Raw genomic sequence first — 22,268 nt, 5'->3', positions numbered from 1 at the left:
GCTCTTCCAACTCTAAAACTAGATTCATTTCATATATTTAAATTTTACCTTGTAAATCTGAGGAATCACCACGTAGAAATGCTTGTGCTGTTCTCCATTAAAGTTTTGTAATTGTGCAGCATATTCATTTTTATTTTCATCAGCCATATGTGTACGCAGATTCAATTGCTGTTTAGCCTAGAGGATATTGGTCCAAATCATTACCAACAACAACAACAAAATCATAGCTAATTCACTCTTCTAAAAGTTATACTAACACTAGACTTTTTCTAACTACTGATCATTTAAAATTAAAGGTTATGTCTGCAGATCTTACGGCCAGAGCAGTCTCCCTACTGCATTATCCCCTTTCTTTTACTGCAAAAATCCATTCAAATAAAGTTTCTCCTTACCAAATCCAGATTTTTTAAAATTAAATAAATGAAAACATTATGGCTTGAAACAGTAAGCTTTTAATCAGAAGAGAAAAACAGCATCAGGAATATTTTAAACACACAAAAAGTTAGTAGTAAAACATTTCTTTAAACATGACACACTTATATTCAACTTAGAACCACAGTAAAACCAAATTAGGATAAAAATGTGATTTGGGGGTAAGGTAATATCCAACAATCATTTTCATCTCTATACAAAACCACAGGTACTTTAAGGAATGCTTATTTAGAATATAGTTCTGTTCATCTCAAGCTCTTGTAGAAATGCTTTTCAAATGAGTCATATTAATGTCAACATTAGTGAGAATGTTAGAATACAAACTTAACACAAATCGTTAATTCTTGATTTACTGGATGGGAATCTAAACAAGTTTCTCAATTGTTCTAAAGCAATAGGAAAAAAACAAAGTAAGAATTAACTCAATTTTACAGGTGTTCCAAATAATAAATCATATTATATGACAGCGCTCTGAAAATTGTAAAGCACATTGTGAATATATTTCATTATTCTAATTTCTACAAACGTAGTCCTTGACCTTCTAACAACAGGTGCACAAATTAGTTCTTCTGAACTCAGGAACATACTGACCTATGGAAATACGTGGTAGCAGAGATCTCAGATAAGCCCACAAATATCCATTTAATCCATAGTGTACTTGAAGCTTACAATAAATAATCTCTATGGAAACTAAACACCATGGCCCAAAGTACTTCTCCAGAAAAACACATTTGAAGTTCCAACCTGGGACCTGAAGTACACATTCATTCACTCCTTTTCCCTTTTCTCCCTCCTCCCATAAACTATGATGGAATAGAAGATTCCAAATGATTCCCTATCCACAATGTTCTGTCAGGGGGAACTCCTCCTGTTCCAAGTCACTGGCTATGACTCCCAATGCCTGGGGCAAAGGTTCCAGCAGGGTATGTAGGAGTATAAATCTAGAAACTAAAATAACTGAAGCCTCCCCTGGCATGTTCTGGGCTTCACATTTACTTCCTTTCCTTTCTTTTTGTAAATACTGCATTGAAAAATTTTTTTAAATTTTAATTGTGGTAAAATATACAATATATGCAACATAAAATTTATCACGTTAATCATTTTTAAGTGTATAGCTCAGTGAATATATATATTCACATTGTTGTGCAATTGCTTTCTTCTGCTTTAAGAGGAGCAGTAATTGACCTGCTACCTCTTCACTTTTTTTTTTTTAAAGCTTTTATCAGTAGTTGCTTAAAACTATGTTCCCTTCCCTTCCTGGCCACTTACAATAGAATTCTTCTACTCTCCAGTTCCTAAAGCAAATCCTCAAAGTTTTCCTAATTCTCTGATAATCAAAGGGGTTGCAAAAAAATCGAGAATAAGAAATGAAGCTGTAAACATTAAAACTCTGAACGACTTAGGTCAAACTAACTAGTAGACATGTTATATCTAGATTTCAAGATGGCTGACTAGCCTCTAAAGATATCTCTGTAGACAAAATGAAAAAATAAGTTAAATGAGAGTCCAGCTAAAGAGTTTCCTTAAATTGCCTACTACATAAACAATGCATAGTACATAAACGATGTCTTCAACCAATGTTTAGTAATAAGTCAAGGCGTTCTTAAGGAGTCAATGTCAACCAGTGAGGAGTCTCCCATGTACAAAATAGCGCTGTTTGCAACTGTTGTGGTCCATATTTTTATCAAGAAATGATAACATATTATGAATGACATGATACTAGGAAGGAAATATAGTAGATGTCCAAAATCAGCATCCAAAAATCTTAACAGCAAGATTAAATCTAGTAATTGATACCAGTATACATATGCATTTAAAATACCAACAGTACAAATTTTGTCTGAGACATACATTCTCATACCACACAACATACAAAAAGACATGGGGATTTCATTTAACCATACACTCACGGGGAGTTAATCCAAACAATGTAATTGCCAAAAAAGTCGATATATATTTAGGCTATAATTAACATAAACTTAGTATTCAAAACAAGAGAGGTAATCGAACGCAGGACTGGTCAGACCATACCAGATTATATCCAACTTGAGCTAACATACTTTAAGTGGGATATTTATGAATTAAAGGGCATCCAAAGGAAAGCAGTCATAGAGAAAGATAACTTGAAGCTATTTCATATGTGGAATAGTTGAAGAAACACTATAGTTCATCGAGGGATAAAGACTCTGCTATAAATATCAAAAAAGCTATTATAAGAAAAAATAACTTTGATATTTTTCTGGTACCTCAAAGAAACTAAAACTGAACAAGTAGACAAGTGGGGTCAATATAAGAAAATGTTAACGTTGGGGGAAAAAATGAATGAACTATCTGAAGGCTGTATATTCCCAATGACAGGGAACTTACTATCATCAGATGTATGAGTCATTAAAAATAGGGTATACAAGATATAAACATCACAAGTTACACCAGAAGACTTTAAGGTAATTGAAACCTGGAATTGATATAATTTTAGGTGTTAATCAACTGTTTATGCTATCAGTAGGCTTCCAGTCAACAATAGGCTATTTGTAGTTAAACTTGGGGGAGTCGAAAGTTATATGCAGACTTCCGACTGTGTGAAGGTGATTGCCCCTAACCCCGAGTTGCTCAAGGGTCAACTGTATTCTTCCCTTCCTTCTTACTTTGTCTTGTTCTGATCTTACAGGGAATGACAAAATCCTAAGGAGAAAATACACAGTGGTGGGCGTTTGTATATATAAAAATGTGGAGTAAGATTCATCTATATTTTAAAAGCCCAACATTATCTTAGAACATTGTTCTACGATCATGGGTATATAACAGGGGAGAAGGCAAAGCTAATTAAGTTACAGGGGTGATTCTAATAACTGTTACGTTATAGAACATCTGGGCCAGAATCAGTAAGTGAGACGAGAGGGTTCAGTTTTCCAAAATGAATCATGAATGAATAAACAAACAGCTAATATCACATCTGACAGTTTTTATGTTTTCCTTCTGTGAAGTTGGGGAAGCACACCCAACCCCCATTTGCATACCCCATCAACACACCTGAGACTTTATATCCTATTTTGGAATAGCATAGAAGCTCATTCCCAATAACAACTATGTCTTTCCTATGCATTCTGAATGCAATTAAGACTTTACAATAAAATAAATTAATACATATTAATTACTTTCTCAGACCAATATATGTATTATAAAGTATGCAAATATTTGTATATTTTAGATTTAGACGCAGTGTATCTCTTAGGGAAACTCTAATACCTATACCAATATTGTAACTTCTTTCCATATGCAAGTAATAACATTTTGCTATCAAAGTCAGCTTGGATTATTTCTTACCTTTTCAACGTCTGCCTTGGTTGCATTAGTATCATTATCCAATCTTTCATAACTCTGTTGTGCCTTTTCTGCCTCTCTGCATTCTCTTTCAAATTTCTTTTTACTCTGTCAAAATAATTAAAATGTCACAGAGAAATAAAATTAGATTTATCTCATTAAAAAAACTTTAAAATGTTGCCACTGTGTACTGTGTAGAATTGTACACTAAAATTTTTCTAAATTAGGGAAATTTTACTATTAGAATCATTCCAGGTGCCTTAAATATCAGACATTATAGACTGTGGAAAAAAAAAATCACAAGCATGACAGAGTAAATATTTATTCTGTATCTTATCTCTTCTCAATAAGAAAAAAAATCATGTATTTTACAATTTTTTATTATAAGCCTCATCTTCAGCAGGATTTTTTGGGTTTGTTTGGTGGTTTTTGCTTGTTTTGGATGTTTGTTTGGTTAATTGGTTGGTTTTAGTGTTTGCTTGTTTTTATTTATTTTTTGGTGGGATCCTAATGTAGCTTAGCATGTGGAAATGTCCCTCCAAAGTGGTTTTATGTTGTTTCTTCCAGGAATACTATCAGCCCAGAACCAGGCCTTTAAAATTGTTTTATTTAATTAAAACTAACTATGACTTTGTGAAAGCTATTCACAACTGAGCCGTGTGATGTATAACATATTTCCTTTCCTGCATACTTTTTTTATCTGGGAATTAATGTCTTTTTTTAATTTGCTTAGTTTTCAATGCACTTTTCTCTAATCCAACTTTAGTTTCCCCAGTTCTTTAAATCTCTCCTCAGTTAATTCAAACACATTCAGAATTTTATCAATTTTACTTTCCTGATGCAATCTCTCCCAAAGGCTTTTGGCCTCCTGAAATTTGGACTGGTTACCAAACTAGACCTACTGCATAGTTGTTCCTTTGGGATTTCCCTTCACCATTTATCATGGGAATTCCTTTTACCTCTCTCTTGATTTGAATCTCCTATTTCCAAGTTCCTGATTTCATTTCCTTATTTTGCTGCAACACATTCAATAGTAGCTTTCTAAAAGGTTTGTGGGAGATAATTTTTTAAGTCTCATGGCTTAAAATGCCTTTACCATACTTTAAGTGGGATATTTACCATCACTTTCAATTGATAAAATTTAGCTGGACATGCAACTCTTCAGTAGAAATTATCTTCCTCCAGAAATGTAGAAGTACTACTCCACTGTCTTCTAGCGTCCTGATCCTTTGCAAAAAACATGTTTATTTTCTATTCGTTTTTCCTCAGTTTTCCTTTCCTCACTTCCTTCTGTCTCTCATAACTGTTCTGAAATTTCTTGAAGATATGTCTTGCTGTGACTCCGCTGTGCTGGGCACCTGGAAAATCTTTCACCTGGAAACTCATGTCTTTCTGTTCGGGGGAAATTTTCTTGAATTATTGTTGTCTATTTTCTATGTTTTCTCTTTCTTAAGTTGTTTATTATTTTGAAAATGAACCTATAAGATGAATCCTCTAATTTTCTCATATTTTCAATCTTTGTCATTCTGTTCTACTTTCTGAGACATTAATTTCATTGTTTCCAGTGAGTTTTTCATTTCTGCTATCATAAAGTTCTTTTTTGTTCTTTGTATGTTCCTTTTTCAATAGTATCTTGTTCCTATTTCATGAATGTAATATCTTCTCTATTCCCTTTGAGAATATTAATAACAGTTTGGGGTATTTTGCTTATCTTTGCTTTTTAATTCCTATTCTCTTTCATAGTCACTGTTTCAAAGTTGATGTTTTTATCTGCATATTACTTTTGGTCTCTGGTATTTACATTAGATATTTTCTTTAAATGCAAGGGGATCCTTGCCTGGCTTCTCTTATTTAAAAAGCCAACTGAAAGCTCTATCAGTGGGGCTTCTGTAGGAGACATGGCCTGGCAGTTTTCTGGGAGAAACCCTGGTATCAGTATCTGCAATTCTATCTTCTCAAGCTGGTTAGATTCCCCAGAGGAGACTTTTCCAATTTCTTGCCTGGAAAATATATGCCTTGCTACCTATATTCTGAGAATTGCTCAGAAAAAAAGCAGAGGATGTCAACATTTTCTATTTACCTAACCCCCTTATTAAAACCAATTACAATGTCAATTTCTTGTGTCTTGGGGACTACAAAATTATACGGATAGTGCACATTTGGATTCCAAACCTCCTAACTACAAGGTCAAAAGGTTTAAATTTCTCACAAGATACCTGCCCTCCTTTGACCTTCAGACAAAACAAGTTTCTTTGACGTCTCCCTTGGCCAGTGGGCAGAGTTCTTTCAGTAAACCTTTCACTAAAGGTTTAGTCCTTCAAAAGTTCAAATGTTACATAGGGATTTGAGTTCCAACTCTCCACAACACAGAGAGCTAAAATCTAATCTCTGTTCCTATGTGAGTATTAAAACCGAAATCCTTAGCAAGGTCCCATTTTTCAAATGCCACTGTATCACCACATATACCTATTGCTCTGGCTTTTAGTTTACCCTCAGTTTCTAGCAGTTAGAAATTTAGAATAAGATAAAGGTTCTGCTAAGAGCTTAAAATATAACAAAGAATATTTTAGCTATTATATCTAGGTATTTAGAGCCAAAAGCCTTCTGAGTTAGCTCAGTATATACCTAAAAACCAGACATACCTATAATTTACATCAAATAAATATGCTCAGAAATCTTTTATAAAATTTTTAAATGTACTATTTTGATTAGTATGAGCCATCAAATGAAACTCAATTTATTCAAAGCATATAAATATATCTAAATATGAATAATAGACAGAATGCCACTTTTCTGTGAAGATTAAGATTAAATTTCCACATTTAATTCTCTGAAACTCAGTTCAGAGTTGTGTCTTCAAATTGAGTAGCCAGCTATAGACTACTAATTTTGGTGCAATCTGAGGCTGTTTATATACAAAAGTATTTTTAATATTAGGTATCTTATTATTTATGAAAAAAACTATCTAATAATTTCCTTGTAACAGCAAAAGAATCACTAAGTGTACAATAATATTAAAAATACTCCTTCCCTGAGAGATCTTATATTTTTACACAATGTAGGAATATACTCCAGAAAAGATTCTCCATTCTTCCTCCTTTGTGTGGCAGACAAATTGACAGCCACTTGTAACCCCCCATCCTTTCTTAGAAGAACCCATCTCCCAGTATAGAGGCTAAAAATAGCTGATAGATGCTTTACTAGCCTCCAGAGGGGGCATGGTCAAGTAATCTACTTCTGTCAAAGGCACCGTGAGGAAGTCGGCTGGGGCTTTTCTGGGAAACTTGTCCTTCCCTGATAACAAGGGACAGTTGGAAGAGAGAGACTCCCTTTTTCATGCTCCTGCATGCCTCTGAATGAGGATGTGGTGCTTAGCTGCTTAAGTCAACTGTTGACAACAGCAGACAAACCTGAGGAAAAAAAACCAACGTGGTCAAGACGGCTAAGTGGAAAGAAGGGAGAAGTAGCTTTGGTGACATCGCGGCTGACCAACTCTGCAGCTGCTCCATTTCTGAGCCCTCATCTTACAAACTTGTCTAATCTGTTACTTGGAGATAGACCTATAAACTGGTAGACCTGGCATCTCTGCTGCTTCTGTCCTAATATCCCACCATTCCTTCAAGATCTTCACATGCTAGTCTCTTCTGCCCTCATCTTACATGTCAGTGCTGCCTATTTTGTTTATCCTGTGGTTAATAACTCTTGTTTAAATGGATTTTTTGTTTCAATTTTCCATACTGTCACTAATTCAACCTGTATCTCCCAGTTCTTTAAATCTCTTCTCAATTACTTCAAACATGTTAGGAATTTTATAATTTCGTTTTCTTGGTCAGATAGGAAGATGTGGAACTACTAGGAAATGGGATCCTGCACATAGTTCTACATAATACACAGAAATTACACTTGTCTGTCTCCCTCACTAGATCACAGGCTCCATGAAAACAAGAACCGTGTCACATATACTTTTGTACCTCCAGGACCCAGTACATATCAAGGATACCTTCAGTAAACATGAGTTGAGCTGAACTCATCTTTATTTCATGGTACTGTTAGTGCATTAAAGAAATCTCCTACATTTTCTTATGTTTCTTTCTTAGGATCCCTATAACTTTTGCTTAATAACTGCCAATTGTTCTAAAGGCAAGACAGCACATATGAATAGGAATGATTTGAGTCAACACCAGTTTTGAAAGGGACCAATGACTCATAAGTGTAGGAGTCTATTATTTTGTACAAATAAACACACACACACACACACACATATCAAGTGGCAGATACTAAGAATGCTAGCTAAGGTAATTTAAAATTTAATAAATGCAAACACTCCCTAAAAGTCTTGGCAAAACCAGTTAAAAAGATCAAAACAAAAATAAAAACAATTAATATACCTAAGAATTCTCAATCAGCACTGGTGATTAAAATCTTATATCACTAACAACTATACAGAACATTTTAGAAATTTAGAAATTTTATAGCAGAAATTTTTTAAAAGGAAAGAAAACAAAGGTTCAAAACTACACACATATGCATGAGTTAATTTTAACCTCAAACTTCAAAGTCCCTTTTCCAACAACCACAAACCAAATTGATTAATTTAACATGAAAAACTCCCTCCAGTATAATTTTCAAGGAATATACAGTGTCCATTTACCTGCATAAAAATATGCAGGTAAAGAGTAAACTGCTTGTTAACCCAAGGGTTCAAAAAGAGTATTAATCTTATACTACAGAACATTATTTGGTAGAACATTTTAAGTAAAGGAGATGACAACGTTCCATGCAGACACCTTGTTTTTCAAATGCTATATGTCAGAATATTTTTTTAAAACCACATTAGCAAGTATTCTTAGAAAGTTTTTTTATGAAAATAATTGTAATGCTTTTATAATTTGCCCTACCTATTAAGTATTTTATTTCCTACAATGGGATGATCTGTGATCAGCAGCCCAGTACTTGGAACATTTACACTGTCACAGAATCGTTAAACTGGAAGAAAACATTTCATGTAACCTAGTCCACTCTTCATTTTTCATATGCTAAAAATGAAGTTAAAAAAAAATCAGGTGCTTCGTAAAAGATAAAACTAGAATCTAGGTTATTTCAGTCTCAGTAAAATGATTCTCTAAGACACATATACATCACTGTTTCCCTACTCTATCCAATATCAAGATTTTATAGTAACTACTGCAAAATCAAAAAGAATCTTCCTAAGTATTTACAATTATCTGAATATTATACAGTTGCTACAAATATAGAAGCATACAGAAAAAAATGACAAAATGATCTCACATTCTCTATTTATACAAATGTCAAATTATGAGTGATAGATTGAAAAATATTAAACTCAAATAGATGTGAAGCATAAGAGAATTTAGGACTAAACAAGTCTTACAACATTTTATGCTAACCATGAAACACTGTAACTCACATTATCCATCTGTTTCCAGCACATTTCAAGGTATTGTTGAGCTTTTCGTCCTTCTTGAAGATGCTGAAGATAGTACCAACCAAAAAATAGAAACATAAAAACAAAAAACCCACATTTAAATACTAAATAAAGTCTGAAGTTTCAAAAAGATTTTTTACTTTATTTTTTTCCAAGGCACTTAATTATATAACTTGATCAAAACTTAGGAAGAGATTATCAGTAAAGCAAAACTCTCTGAAATGCATTTTATATGATGATATTTGAATACTTCAAACAGAACCTTTAAGACAAATATAATCTCTAAGAAAATACATGACTGTCTTGAACAGGGGATGACAAATGTTTTCTATAAAGGATCAGATAAATACTTAGGCTTTGAAAGGCACAGGCAAAACAGAAGTGAATGAGTGTGGGTCTTACCCAAAAAAACTTTACCTATAGTCACTGAAATTTGAATTTCATATAATTTTCACATATCTTAAAATATCATTCTTCTTTTGATTTTTTCCTTAGCTATCTAAAAATGTAAAAACCTTTCTTAGCTTGTGGGAATTAGGAATCAAAAACGGGCAGTAGGCTAGATTTAACCTATTGACTACAATTCACCAAACTTTAGTCTTAAATCCAAAAGGATCACTAATTAACAAGAGTATCTTGAGATAATTTTAACTAGAAGAAATTTAGGAAAATAGAAAACCAGTTTATTCTGAATATGTATTATTTTAAAGAGCAAGGCAATTACTTTATTTGTGAAAATATTTCACATACTATTATAATCAGATAAAAATGATAATTACCATTTTTCTTTCAGTTTTCAGATCATGAGCATATCTCATTAATTCACCATAAACTCTGTGCGCCATTTCTTCTGCTACCACCTCTCGTTGTCCTGCATAGTCATTTAACTCGTTAAGGATGTTAAAAAAGGCTATACACGAGGTAAACCTGACAAAAACATATTAAAAAATGGTGAAATTTACTTTTATTTTAATTACACGTTTTTTGTGAGCTATGGATTGAGCCTGGCACTGGACAAATTTTATCATACTCAACCTAAATCTTAGCTACCAGTTCTAAATTAACTTTGTATGGAAAGAATCCTGCATTAAGTTCAACTTGCACATGTTTGTGTATCTTCAAATAGCCTTAATTTATAAATAAAGGTGTATTTGAGGTCAAAAAATAGTAATAATACTACCTGAAGGCTCTTTTGGCATACTGGAATCTCTTAAATTGCCAATTGACTGGCCTGAGCTTGGGAATGAACTTGGTTGGCTTCCCAGGCTTGGCAGCTGAACCTGGTGCAGAGATGATGTGCTTGCTCTCGAAGACAGAACCTGCCAATCATACCACTCAAATGCATCTCAATGGCTGATCTACAGAACTTTGCTATCAGCTCTGGACACAGCTGCCTATATGCCTGCCCACCTCCTGAATGGAAGTGAAGTACCATTATGGCTGGCACCAAAGGGCAGTAAGATGGGGCAAAAAATAAGGGTAAAAAATGTGTGTGGAGGGAAGGAAAGCAACAAAGAAAATCACTGTATTAAAACGTGTAGATCTACTTTCAATATACTGCCAGAACACTCTTACAACTGCAGGTGGACAGCTCAGATAGGACTGCATTAACACTAAACCTGAGAATACAAACAACTGACAATTATACACAAAGTTATTTGCTTTTGTTTTAAGTATAGTCTAAAGGTTTCTGCATTTTACAGCTATCTACATATCCTTGTTTAAGAGTGCCGTAAAGCTCACAGTCAATTCCTAACTTTTTACATATTCAAGGTTCCAAAATAACTCTCCTTTTCATTGTCCCTTTAAACCAGCCAACGAATGGTTTTACTACTTGTAAGACTAAAAGCAAGAACCTAAACAAACTAACAACTAGAAAATGACGTATAGAGAAAAATACCTTTTTCCTAGTGACTACATCACTCAACTGGAGTCTTAGTCCACATTTCACTAGGAAACCCACAATTCAACTATTCTAGAAAACTATTATTGAATTTAAATAACAAAGTATTCATTCTTATAAGAATAATAATAGTAGTTCCCTCTTTCATAAACACTGATTTTTATTAAAACAAATGTTTAAAAAACCTTTATGAAAAATAACAATATAACTAAATAAAACATGGGTTTCTAAATTTTTTAATGTGCTATAATAAACAGATATATAATTTACCTTGGCTCTTCATCTTTGGAGGAACGTTTGGGACAGTACTTCTTAACCAGATTTCTATAGGAAAAATATTTTTTAAAATTTAAAATACTGTTGTTGAAATCAAAATATTCTAAAAGTTTCCAATTTCATTAAATCAAGAATTTAATGATATAAAACAATTAAGATAGCAACACGATCATCTACTACCATTAACATCATAATATGATCATTACTTATTTTCTTTTTAAAATACTGAACACCTATACAAAGAAATGTTATTTCTGTGTTTATATGAGTGTAATCATAACAATGTGGTTTATTATGCTATCAAATAAGAAAAGAAGTAATCTTTTCTTTTCTGCTTAGGAAGAGAATGTAAACATACGTGCACTGGGGTAGACGGGGGAGAAAGGAACAAGAAAAATTACTCCTGCTTTTCTAACAGTGAGAGTTTTCCAGAACTATACAGCATATTCAAGTGAACATAACCCTCACATTCACAAAAATTTGGCAATCATGCAGAAGGCCCTGACAATCACTAAGCTCTAGAATTCTATTTCCCAACTTTTTGTTATATGAGAGGATTCTTATTTGAAGTTGAACTCTCCTTAACTGACTTTATAGACCAGCTAAATTAAAACATCCAATAGAGAAATGTAGCAAAAACTGGAATTATGAAGAAACATCTACAGATGTGAAAGTCAACATGTGTGGGGACAATTAAACAAACAAACAAAAAACCCAGAAGCTACTGTTGACCCTGGGAATGAATGTACCTGTTAAGAATGGCTCTTGGTGGCTGACTGTGCTCACATTTGAAAACAGAGCCTACAGCAGTTTCTAAACAGGGGCCTTTCATACAAGCCATGCTTCCGGGACAAGCCTGCATTAACTGCCTGCCTGCACTGTTTCTGCCATCTGAGCCAACCCTTATAAAGGAGTTCCTAGAATCTCATTTCAACCAAGAGGACTGAGATTTTCTTTATCCAGTAGAAGCTGTGCAGCTATATTCTCATTAGCATCTTCACCAACCAATCAGAGCAGCTCCATTCTTACCAATCAGGACAGTGCTTTTTGGACCCATCGAACTGTGAGGACTTGGAGTCCTCATTTACATAAAGACAGACCAATCAGGGACGGAGGGGCAGGGGCAGACTTCTCTCTATAAAGTCAGTTCCCTTCTAGCTCAGGGAGTGCACTTTTAGTTTCCATCAAAGACTGCATTTCCCCCCGGGTGAGGCAGCAAAGGCTGAAGCAGCAACTTTGGAGCTATCTCACCAGAGTGGAGCAGAGCTGTAATATCAAGACTGCCTCATTCGAGCTGTCCCACAGCCGTTCTGTATCATGATTGAGCTGTATCAACTACTGAACTGTTCCACAATCAAGCTTTTCCACAGCCAAGTTGTTTCACAATGGAGTTGTATGCACAGAATGAAGTCTCCCTCCCCCTTCACCCCACCTCAAATTGGGGACTCCTATTTGTGTTGAACTGGTAATGATGACCTTCGGTTGACACTACCATTTGTCAACCATATATTATTTGCCAATCTCTATGTTAAGTACTTTATATATCTTATGCTTACAACAAACCCGCAAGCAGATATTACTAGCGCTATTTTACAGGACGCAGACACATTGATTTGTCCATGGTAAAAGAGCTAGTAAAGAATAAAGCCAAAACTTACCTAAAACCTAATTCCAACACCTGAGGTAGTTAAAATAATGAATGAAAAATGAGGCTACCCAAGAAGTGTGAAATGAGAAGGGAAGATACAGATAATCTAGGAATACACATTTAACAGGGAAGGAAGAGCTGCTTGACAAGAACAATAAGAATGAACAGCCAGGTAGATTACAGGTAACCTGTGGCCTGTCCAGCTGCCTATTTTTGCAAATAAAGTTTCATGGGAACATACTACACGCATCCACCTACATATTACCTATGGCTATTATTGCACTACAACAACAGAACTGAACAAGAAAGTTGAATAAGAGAGTTGAGTTGTTGTGACATACAGCCCAAAAACCCAAAAGTATTTATCAGGCACTTTGTATTTAAAAAAAAAAAAAAAGTTTGCCAACCCCTAAGACAGATAACTCAGAAAACCCAAGAAAGCATATCACTGAAGATAAGGGATCTTATTTTTAAGTTCTAAGAAGACAGAAATTAGTCAATTCATCAAAGAGATATAATAAAACTAAATAACAGAAACATCCATGGAATTTAGCAAGTTAGCTGATTAACTGATTTAACGTGGTTATGATAATCAGTCTCCAACCTATAAATTGTCATATTCTAGAAATCACTGTTAAAGTTGGTGATTTGCAAGCATGATGCTATGAATTACTTTAAACAAAAATAAGTCTAACTTGGACAAAAAACATTTCAAAGAGCTATCAGTTTCAAACTGAACATGTTTTTGTATATCAACAATTTAAGCATTGTTTAGAGTTCTAGGCTGCAGTGGACCTTTGCTGTTTTGTCCACTGCATAACTCTACCGTGTTTTTTTTCCCTTATGTAACAGCCTATGGCAGACACATTTCTGCTCATCAAAAAAATAAAATTAAATAAATGCTGTTTTGCACATTTCCCAGCCTCCAAGCAGGACCACGTGGCTAATTCTGTATAATGGGTTGGAACCTGTGTTACACACTCTGAGCTTGCGTGTAACCCTCTGTGCTCTCTCATTCCCTGTGGAACTGTGGAGGCTTCAAGTTGAGATGAAGATGGACATATTCTAGACTCTTGAGTTACCACATGGGCTACCCTAGATAGTCATCACCTGGACGTGTAGCATGAGCAAAACACAAGCTTTTGCTGTATAAAGCCCCCTGGGACTTGGGAGTATTAATTTTAGTACAGCCTAGCGTTAACTACAGCTCCTCCACGGTCCTATCTATGTAGTTGTGGGTGGGAATAGCCACATATTAAGGTTCAGGAATATTTGTTTGATACAGGTCCATTAGTCCAGGCCAGTGAAAGTCAATCCCAAAATTTGTCTTGTAATTTTTGGGAAGTCATGTTCTCTTTTTTGCTGAAGTTAAATTGATAGGACATAATCTTAGAGCCACCATGTGAGAAAAGCCAGTTGAGAATTAAATCAATTGAGAGGAAAGAAAAACCAAGAGAAGAGGAGAAATTCTTCACACTTTTTCTGGGTACCCAGGTCCCTAAACTTTTCAATCACACAAGCCAATAAATTTTTTTCTTTGCTTAAACCAATCTCAGTTGGGTTTCTGACATTGAAAGAATTATGACTACCACAGAGGTTAACCAAAAGTCATAATAGCTTGAACAACACTAATTTGAACTCTGGCTTTGGGGAGGAAGGAAGGGTATCACAAGAGAGAGAGGAAGAAAAAGAAAGTAATTTTACTTTTACCTTTTAAGCACGCAGGGTTAGTCCTCAGCGAATTTAAAAAATCACTCTTGCCTCTATTTATGTAAAAGCCATCCATCTATAAGCAACTGTTCACAAACCCCAAGTTTCCAGAGTCCTCAGAAATCATACACAAGCCACTAATTACTCCATCCAAGCCAACTCTGCCACTAGAAAAACTACAGCATGGTCCAGAATGCTTATATTCCACCAAATCAAAACTTCTATCCTAGGAAAACATGTTCTGAAAGAAGATACAACAAATTATTAATAATACTCATTTCTAGGGAGAGGACCTGGGAAAAGACTTGAATTGAAATGTGTCGCAATGATCATATACTTTTTGTAGTTTTTTTTTTTTAAATTAATAATAAAAATAAACAAAACAAATTTATCCTCTCAAAGCAGCTGATCTCAGTTGGGCCTTCTAAGAAAACAGTCTAAAGTCAGCAAAAATTCATACCAAGGTTTGAGTGGTTAATAAGTCCAACAAATCCCTGTTTTGCATTTTTAATATAATATGCTTATTAGGTCAAATAAACCTCAGACTGGCTTGTCTTAAACATGTAAGTGTACGAGTAAAGCATTTAGGTTATTCCTAAACTAAAAACATGTTAGGCAATTCATCTCTTTCAAGAAATCTGCCTTTAGTATCAGTTCCTCTAGGCTATGCTTTCCCTTTATTCTAAGTACAGAGATTCTCTAAACAACCAATTATGATGGCAGTTTATATGTAAGACATATTTTTTGATAGGGAGCTATAAAGAATTAATTGAAACACAAAGTTTTATACACATATAACACATATTACAGAAATTATAACAGATGTCATAGATACGCTGGTACTTTATATATATGTGTTTCATCCATGTTTTCTACCTTAGGATCACGCACTCTGGATACAGAGGAATTAGCTTTGTTCCTTCAGTAGTCTGAGAAGGCTTCTAAATTTAATGGGCTTCTCCAAAGATTACAGTATTCTATATATATACTAGTTATACGTGTGATGTTAAAATATATCATACTACTTAATTTACACTTAAATAGTTGATTATAATCTTTTTTATCCAGTCTAGTTTTGTCATGTTTATATTTATTTTTGGTTTTAATGAAAATTATAAACTATTCCAAAGAATTTCTCTAAACTTAATTCACTTTCATTAAAACTACATTTTTACAGTTAAATGATGGAGTATAAGATATCTCAAAAAATCTTGAAGGCTGAAAATCACCTCTATAATTTTCAACCTTTCAACATTTGAGAGGCTCTGAGTTCTAATTACTGTTCAACAGGTGATCAATATCATATTTATCTGTAAAACTGGATACATATCATACTATTTCTTCTGGCAGAGGGGTAGTATTAGATCCCTTAGACTGACTAGAATCCCTTTTTCCTAACTGCCCTCCCTATATTTAATAGTTAACATGCTTAGGAATTGCCAAATGAATACAAATGGCCCTATTTGGGGGCCTCAGTTAAGTGATCCAGAGATAGAAAACTGAATCTAGCTAGGCCAAAGAGCTGGAATTGTTAAGTCTCCAGACCTGATAAAGCTTTGAGGCCAATATAAGAGCTGAATCTGAGACATAAAACTGGCACTGTAGGTGACTGTGTTTTCTGCCATATGGAGAAAGCCAGTCTGCACTGAAAGAATAAAGCCAACCCTCCAAAAGAAGCCGTCCCTGCCACCTCCTCCCACCTGCCCCCCCCCCCAAAAAAGACAATGACAAGGGCTCTGACTACGTTTCAGATACTGACTTTTATTCCCCGTGACCTATCTGCATCCCAGGCCTTTCAGTAGCTTGACTATTCCAACTTCTTGAACTCAATTTTTAAAAAGTCAAATCCATTAAAAATAAATAAATTTCTCTTGTCAATAAATTTCCCACTATATTTAACCTAACTCAGACTGGGTTTTCCATCACTGACAGCACAAATCTTCTTTCACATAGTGGAAAATTTAATGTAAAAAAATTCACATGCAAAAGAATGAAGCTGTACCCTTCCTTACCTTATACCACACACAAAGATTAACTCAAAATGGATCAAACATCTAAACTTAAGAGCTAATACTATAAAACTCTTCAAAGAAAACATAGAGAAAAAGCTTCATTGGATTTGGCAATCATTTCTTGGATATGACACCAAACGCACAGGAAACAAAAGCAAAAATAGATAAACCGGACATCAAAAAATTTAAATCGTTTGTGCATGAAAGTCTGCAATCAACAAAATGAAAAGGCAACCTATGGAATGGGAAAAATGATTTGCAAATCACATAGCTGATAAGGAGTTAAAATCCAGACTACATATAGAACATCTAATACTCAATAACAAAAAAACAGTCTGATAAAAAATGGACAAAGAACTTGAATAGCATTTCTCCAAAGATATACAAATGACCAGCAAATATGAAAAAAAATACTCGACATCACTAATCATTAGGGAAATGCAAATAGAACCACAATGAGATCTTACACCCATTAGGATGGCTACTATCAAAAGAAAAAAGAAAAAAGAAAAAACACCCAGAAAATAACAAGTACTGGCAGGAACATGGAAAAATTGAAACCCTTGTTCATTGCTAGTAGGAATGTAAAATAGTTCCACCATTGCAGAAAACACTATGGTAGTTCTTCAAAAAATTAAATACAGAATTACCATTTGATCCAGCAATTCTTTTTCTAGATATATACCCAGAAGAACTGAAAGCAGGGACTCAAACAGATATCTGTACACCCATGTTCACAGCATCATTATTCACAATAGTCAAAAGGCAGAAACAATGCAAATGCCCATCAACAGATGAATGAACAAAATGTGGTGACATTCAGCCTTAAAACGGAAGGAAATTCTGACACATGCCCTAACGTGGATGCACTCTTAAAATATTATCCTAAGTGAAATAAGCCCGTCACAAAAAAAAATAAATAAATAAAATGCTGTGTGTTTTCATTTATGAGGTACCTAGAGTAGTCCAATTCATAGAAACAGAAAGGAGAATTGCCAGGGGCTGGAGAAAGGGGGAGATGGGTGTTATTATTTAATAGGTACAGAGTTTCAGTTTTTCAAGATGATTAAACTCTGGAGATTGGTTGTTTGACAGTATGAATATATTTAACATGGCTGAAATGTACACTTAAAAATGATCTTAGGTAAATTTAATGTTGGGTACATCTTACCACAAGTTTAAATGCCAGAAATGGGATTACTACAATTAATATTAGCATAAATTCTGAATATATTTGTTTTTTAAAGGAACATGCTTTATTCTCAATTCTTATATCTCTACCAGTAGCAGATGCTAAAATAGATGACAAGAATAAGGGGACTTAAGTATTTATGCCTTAAAAGCCTAGAAGAAGAAAAGCAAACAAGCTTCAATGAACATGAAGGTAAACAAAATTAATACCTACTTTCTTAAGTGCTTAATTTCTTAAATGCCATTTCCTAGTTATCTTTGGCATGTTAAAAATACACTGTACCTAAAATGTAACCAGGACAATGCATATATAATATCAGCTTTGCAGTCTATACATGCGGCAATTGTTGCAGTCTATATATGCAACAATTCATTGCTATTGAGATGTGACAGGCATAACAATGTGGTTTCTAGGCAACTGCAGATCTTTCAGAAGAGTATTTTCTAGTATGTTCAAGATAGAAAACAGAGAAATTTTGTTCTGCAAATTGATAGCTTCCGTTTTCCTTCTGAATAGCAGATTCTTAAAAGAAAACTATGTAACACCTTCATAGTCCTAGATTCACATAAGCAGCTAAATCTGTCTGATTTGCCTGCATTTTATATGCATAGGAAGATGAAATAAACATTTTACCTCAAGTCACTGCTACGCAATTCAGATGGCTACAAAAAATAATTTGGAAATAAAACTATTCAAAGCATTATGAAAGAGCTTAGAAGTTAACTAAGTGATCTGTACAGCCAACACCATTAACAACCAAATTATTTTTCAGTTGTTTAAACATAAGGCCTTTATGTCCTTTTCATTGGAAAGCTCACTGTCAAAATATTTAATACAACTGGTTAGGAATTAATTTCTTTCATAAGTGAAGTTTACGTTTTACTTGTTAGGTTCTGCTTCATCATTTAATCTAAGAAAACATGTTAATGTAAAAATCAGGAACAGGCTTTGTGATGGTTGTTAAGGTGATAAGCCTGAGTGTCTTTACTAGTGAAGTGGTAGAGTTCACTGACTGAATCATTCCACAAAAGTTTAGTTGGATGCTTACACCAGGGCAAGTACTATACTCTATAGGTCTCAGAAATACAATAGTGACAAAAATCATCAAACTCTTGTGAAGATTAAATGAAGCAGCAGCATATGTAAATTGAAAGTGGCACTCAAAAAACCTCGTCATTACAAATGTAGGTTAGGTTAGTAGTTTGGTGGATAATTAAGTTGGAGGGAGGGGTGAAGCTTTTTACATGTAACAGAATGAAATGAGATAAAAACAGAGCTCTCTGGCACACAAAAAGTACAAGGATAGGAGAAGAATGCCAAGGATCAAAACCCAAACAGCTAGGGTGGCCGGATGGCTCAGTTGGTTGGAGCGTGAGCTCTTAACAATAAGGTTGCCGATTCAATTCCCACATGGGATGGTGGGCTGCGCCCCCTGCAACTAAAGATTGAAAATGGCGACTGGACTTGGAGCTGAGCTGCACCCTCTACAACTAGATTGAAGGACAACGACTTAGAGCTGATGGGCCCTGGAGAAACACACTGTTCCCAAGTAGTCCCCAACTGAAAAAAAAGAAAAAAAAAAAAAACAGCTAAAATATTCTGATAACTATATGAAGTCCAGTCCAATCCAAACACATCATGAAAATACAGTTATATGACATTAAAGCAAGGTTCCCTAATTGCCATGCTATTTCCTTTCCTCTGAAAAGTCATCAGGAGAAAACACCAGAGTTAAGATGAGTATTAACGGCAAGAATCAGAGAGAACTAAAGTAACATTATGTTATTCCAAACTCCAATTTGTAATAAGTTATAGGAATAATAAAAGTAAAAAGTATTTATCTAATTCTCATAATTAAAAAAATGAACACTTTCTAAATGAGGTTTTAAAAACACCTAGAAGTAGTCTTAATGTCTCTTAAGAAGGAAATGAAAATAAATAGGGCTTCTTGAAAGGTTATTTTTTTTACCTTCCCTAATGAGAAAAACATTTTCTTTAAAAGAAGGACTTCTAAATTATTAAACTTTTTTTCACCTGTTTTTAACTTTATGGAAAAACATCAACTAGACTTAAACTTATGAAGTACATAAGTTAATTTATATTTTAATCAAATTTCTATAATTGTTACATTATAAACAGATGTGTTAGTTGGAAAGAGTATGTTGCGTAGTTTTGAAATAATTTATTACTTCCTGTAGTCAAATACTTTAGAGACCCATAGAAGTCTCTGTGGTACTAGGCACTAGTGATGGGGGAAAAAATCCTCCTCAGTAGAGAATTACTCATTCTCCCTATGCTGACAGGCAGCATAATATAATACCAAGAGCCCAGATTCTGCAGCCAGATTTGAATCCAGCTAGCTCTTTCTTCAGCCCTCTGTAAGTCAGTTTCCTGATATATAATACTGACATCTCATTGGGTTTGTATGAAAATGAAATGTATTAATATGTGTAAAAACACTAAGAATAGTATTGATACATTACATGCTATATAAGTGTTAATTAAGTAAATTCCAAAAAAGTGCCCCCTCTTGCCAGGCACTGTTCTAGAAGCTATGAATAAGCAGTGCACAGAACAAACAAAAATCTCTTCCCTTTGGGTAGATTACATTTTGGAAAGGAGATTATATTCTAGAATCAAGAGGCAAATGTTATTTAGCCAACAAATCATCTGATTTAGACACCTAGCTATGTACCCGGGCAGGCTCCGTAACAACGTAACACGGATTGGCAGGAATAAAAGTTTCCACAGAACCCAATTCTATGATGAAAGTTCACCTAAACCCCAAAATATGGGCAATAGCTCTTCTTGCCTCTATCCACATGCCACTATTATTACTATATTAAGGAGTTGATCAAAAACTCAGGATGCCACAGCAGTCCAGAGTTAAACCACAGATGACCAAAGAGTAAAAGTAATCTCCACTTTCAGAAAGTCAGTACAAAGATGAGCTCCTTGGATTCTTCTAAGACTGGACAGAGTGACATAGAAACAGAAAATTCTAATAAAAGAGGCATGAGAAAGTAGAAGGTAAACAGAAAAGAGAGACTGGTATTATTTGGATTACTGTATGTCTAAGCCTCCCCTAAATATTTGGTACAGCTCTTAATTGAACAACCACCTCATCACAATGGTGTATAATTGACCCTTGAATGATGGGGGTTTGAACTGTGGGGGTGAACTGAAAAAAGTCTGCATATAAGTACTGGCACAATTCAAGGGTTAACTGTATGACACAAATGCTAGTGGTACCGATAGAAAGACAGAAAGCAATACTTGGTCGAAGATTCAGCATATTGTCAGAGATCTCAATTTCTAAATGACATCGAAACACAGATCATTCCATTATTTACTCATTCAACTAATATCTGCTCAGCTCTAGAGGTACCAGCTACGTTGCCAGGTTTCATAAGGGTACAGAAGTGAACATAAGATCAAAAGGAATCTGGAGAGATTTCTGTTCTGGTTAAGAGGAGCTTTTAGGCTTCCTGTCGTCCCATCTATTTCTCTTCCAGTATGCCACACTGCAACATTTGAACCAAACAGAAATGTTCCGGGGAGAAGTAGGGTAATATAATTTCACACAGCAATCTCTATGCAAGAACTTAATACTGTAATTATGTTTACCAGAAAAAATAAAATGATACACACCTATCATGTATACAGAGCTTCGTTTACTTAGAATTTTAGATGATCTCTGCCATACAATTAGACAGTATAAACTTATTAAAAGAATGACTGGTTGCAGTTTTTTGTGTCTGCAAACAAAACAACTATCAAATTATTTGAAGTCACTGCTTACCATCAATCAAAAGGGACACTATTCTATTGTCTATAACTATGTCTCCAAACATGATTAGAGAAACTTTATTTTCTATTTATTCCCATCCTCAAACCACTCCCTCCTCCCCCCCCCAAAAAAATAACTAATACCAAAACCAAACTAAAATTAAACCAAAGTCATCAAAACAGACGAACAAAAGAGAAGAAAATAAACTGGAGGTACCAAAGACTGAGAAATATTAATCTTGCAACATAGGTATTTAAAATGTAAATTTTAACATTCTGAATAGTTATTATTGAGGAGGAAAAAAACCTGCCTACTGGAAAGAAACTAGCCTCTGCAGTAGCATAAACAGGAGGGAGTTAACCAAAAGAATTTTTCTCATTAAAGAGAAATTAAAAAAGGCAGGCCTCCTCCCTTTGGACAAAATAGATAATACAAAGAGCAGCTGATAATTCAATCATTTACTAAGTGTTCATCCAAAGTAGCAAATCTCAGTGTGCAGGGAGAGGAGAAGTAGGTGGTTTTAAGTTCCACAGGCCTC

General features: G+C 34.5%; 1 protein-coding gene across 5 annotated transcripts in view; it reads right to left on the bottom strand.

Annotated features, from left to right (window-relative positions):
- The window catches only part of FNBP1L (formin binding protein 1 like), a 99,450-nt gene that overhangs the window by 23,629 nt on the left and 53,553 nt on the right, over window positions 1–22,268 (bottom strand). For all 5 annotated transcript variants that reach the window (XM_019752671.2, XM_019752695.2, XM_019752679.2 and 2 more), the window contains exons 3-7: window positions 11,373–11,426; window positions 9,979–10,126; window positions 9,182–9,244; window positions 3,757–3,861; window positions 49–177 (exon numbers count right to left, since the gene is read on the bottom strand). In XM_019752671.2, coding sequence (XP_019608230.1) covers window positions 49–177; window positions 3,757–3,861; window positions 9,182–9,244; window positions 9,979–10,126; window positions 11,373–11,426 — 499 coding nt within the window. The remainder of the gene's footprint in view (window positions 1–48; window positions 178–3,756; window positions 3,862–9,181; window positions 9,245–9,978; window positions 10,127–11,372; window positions 11,427–22,268) is intronic.

This window comes from Rhinolophus sinicus, linkage group LG06 (genome assembly GCF_036562045.2).
Source record: "Rhinolophus sinicus isolate RSC01 linkage group LG06, ASM3656204v1, whole genome shotgun sequence".
NCBI lineage: Eukaryota > Metazoa > Chordata > Mammalia > Chiroptera > Rhinolophidae > Rhinolophus > Rhinolophus sinicus.
Note: the sequence above shows the minus strand (reverse complement) of the source record. Positions and strands in the feature narration are given on the sequence as shown.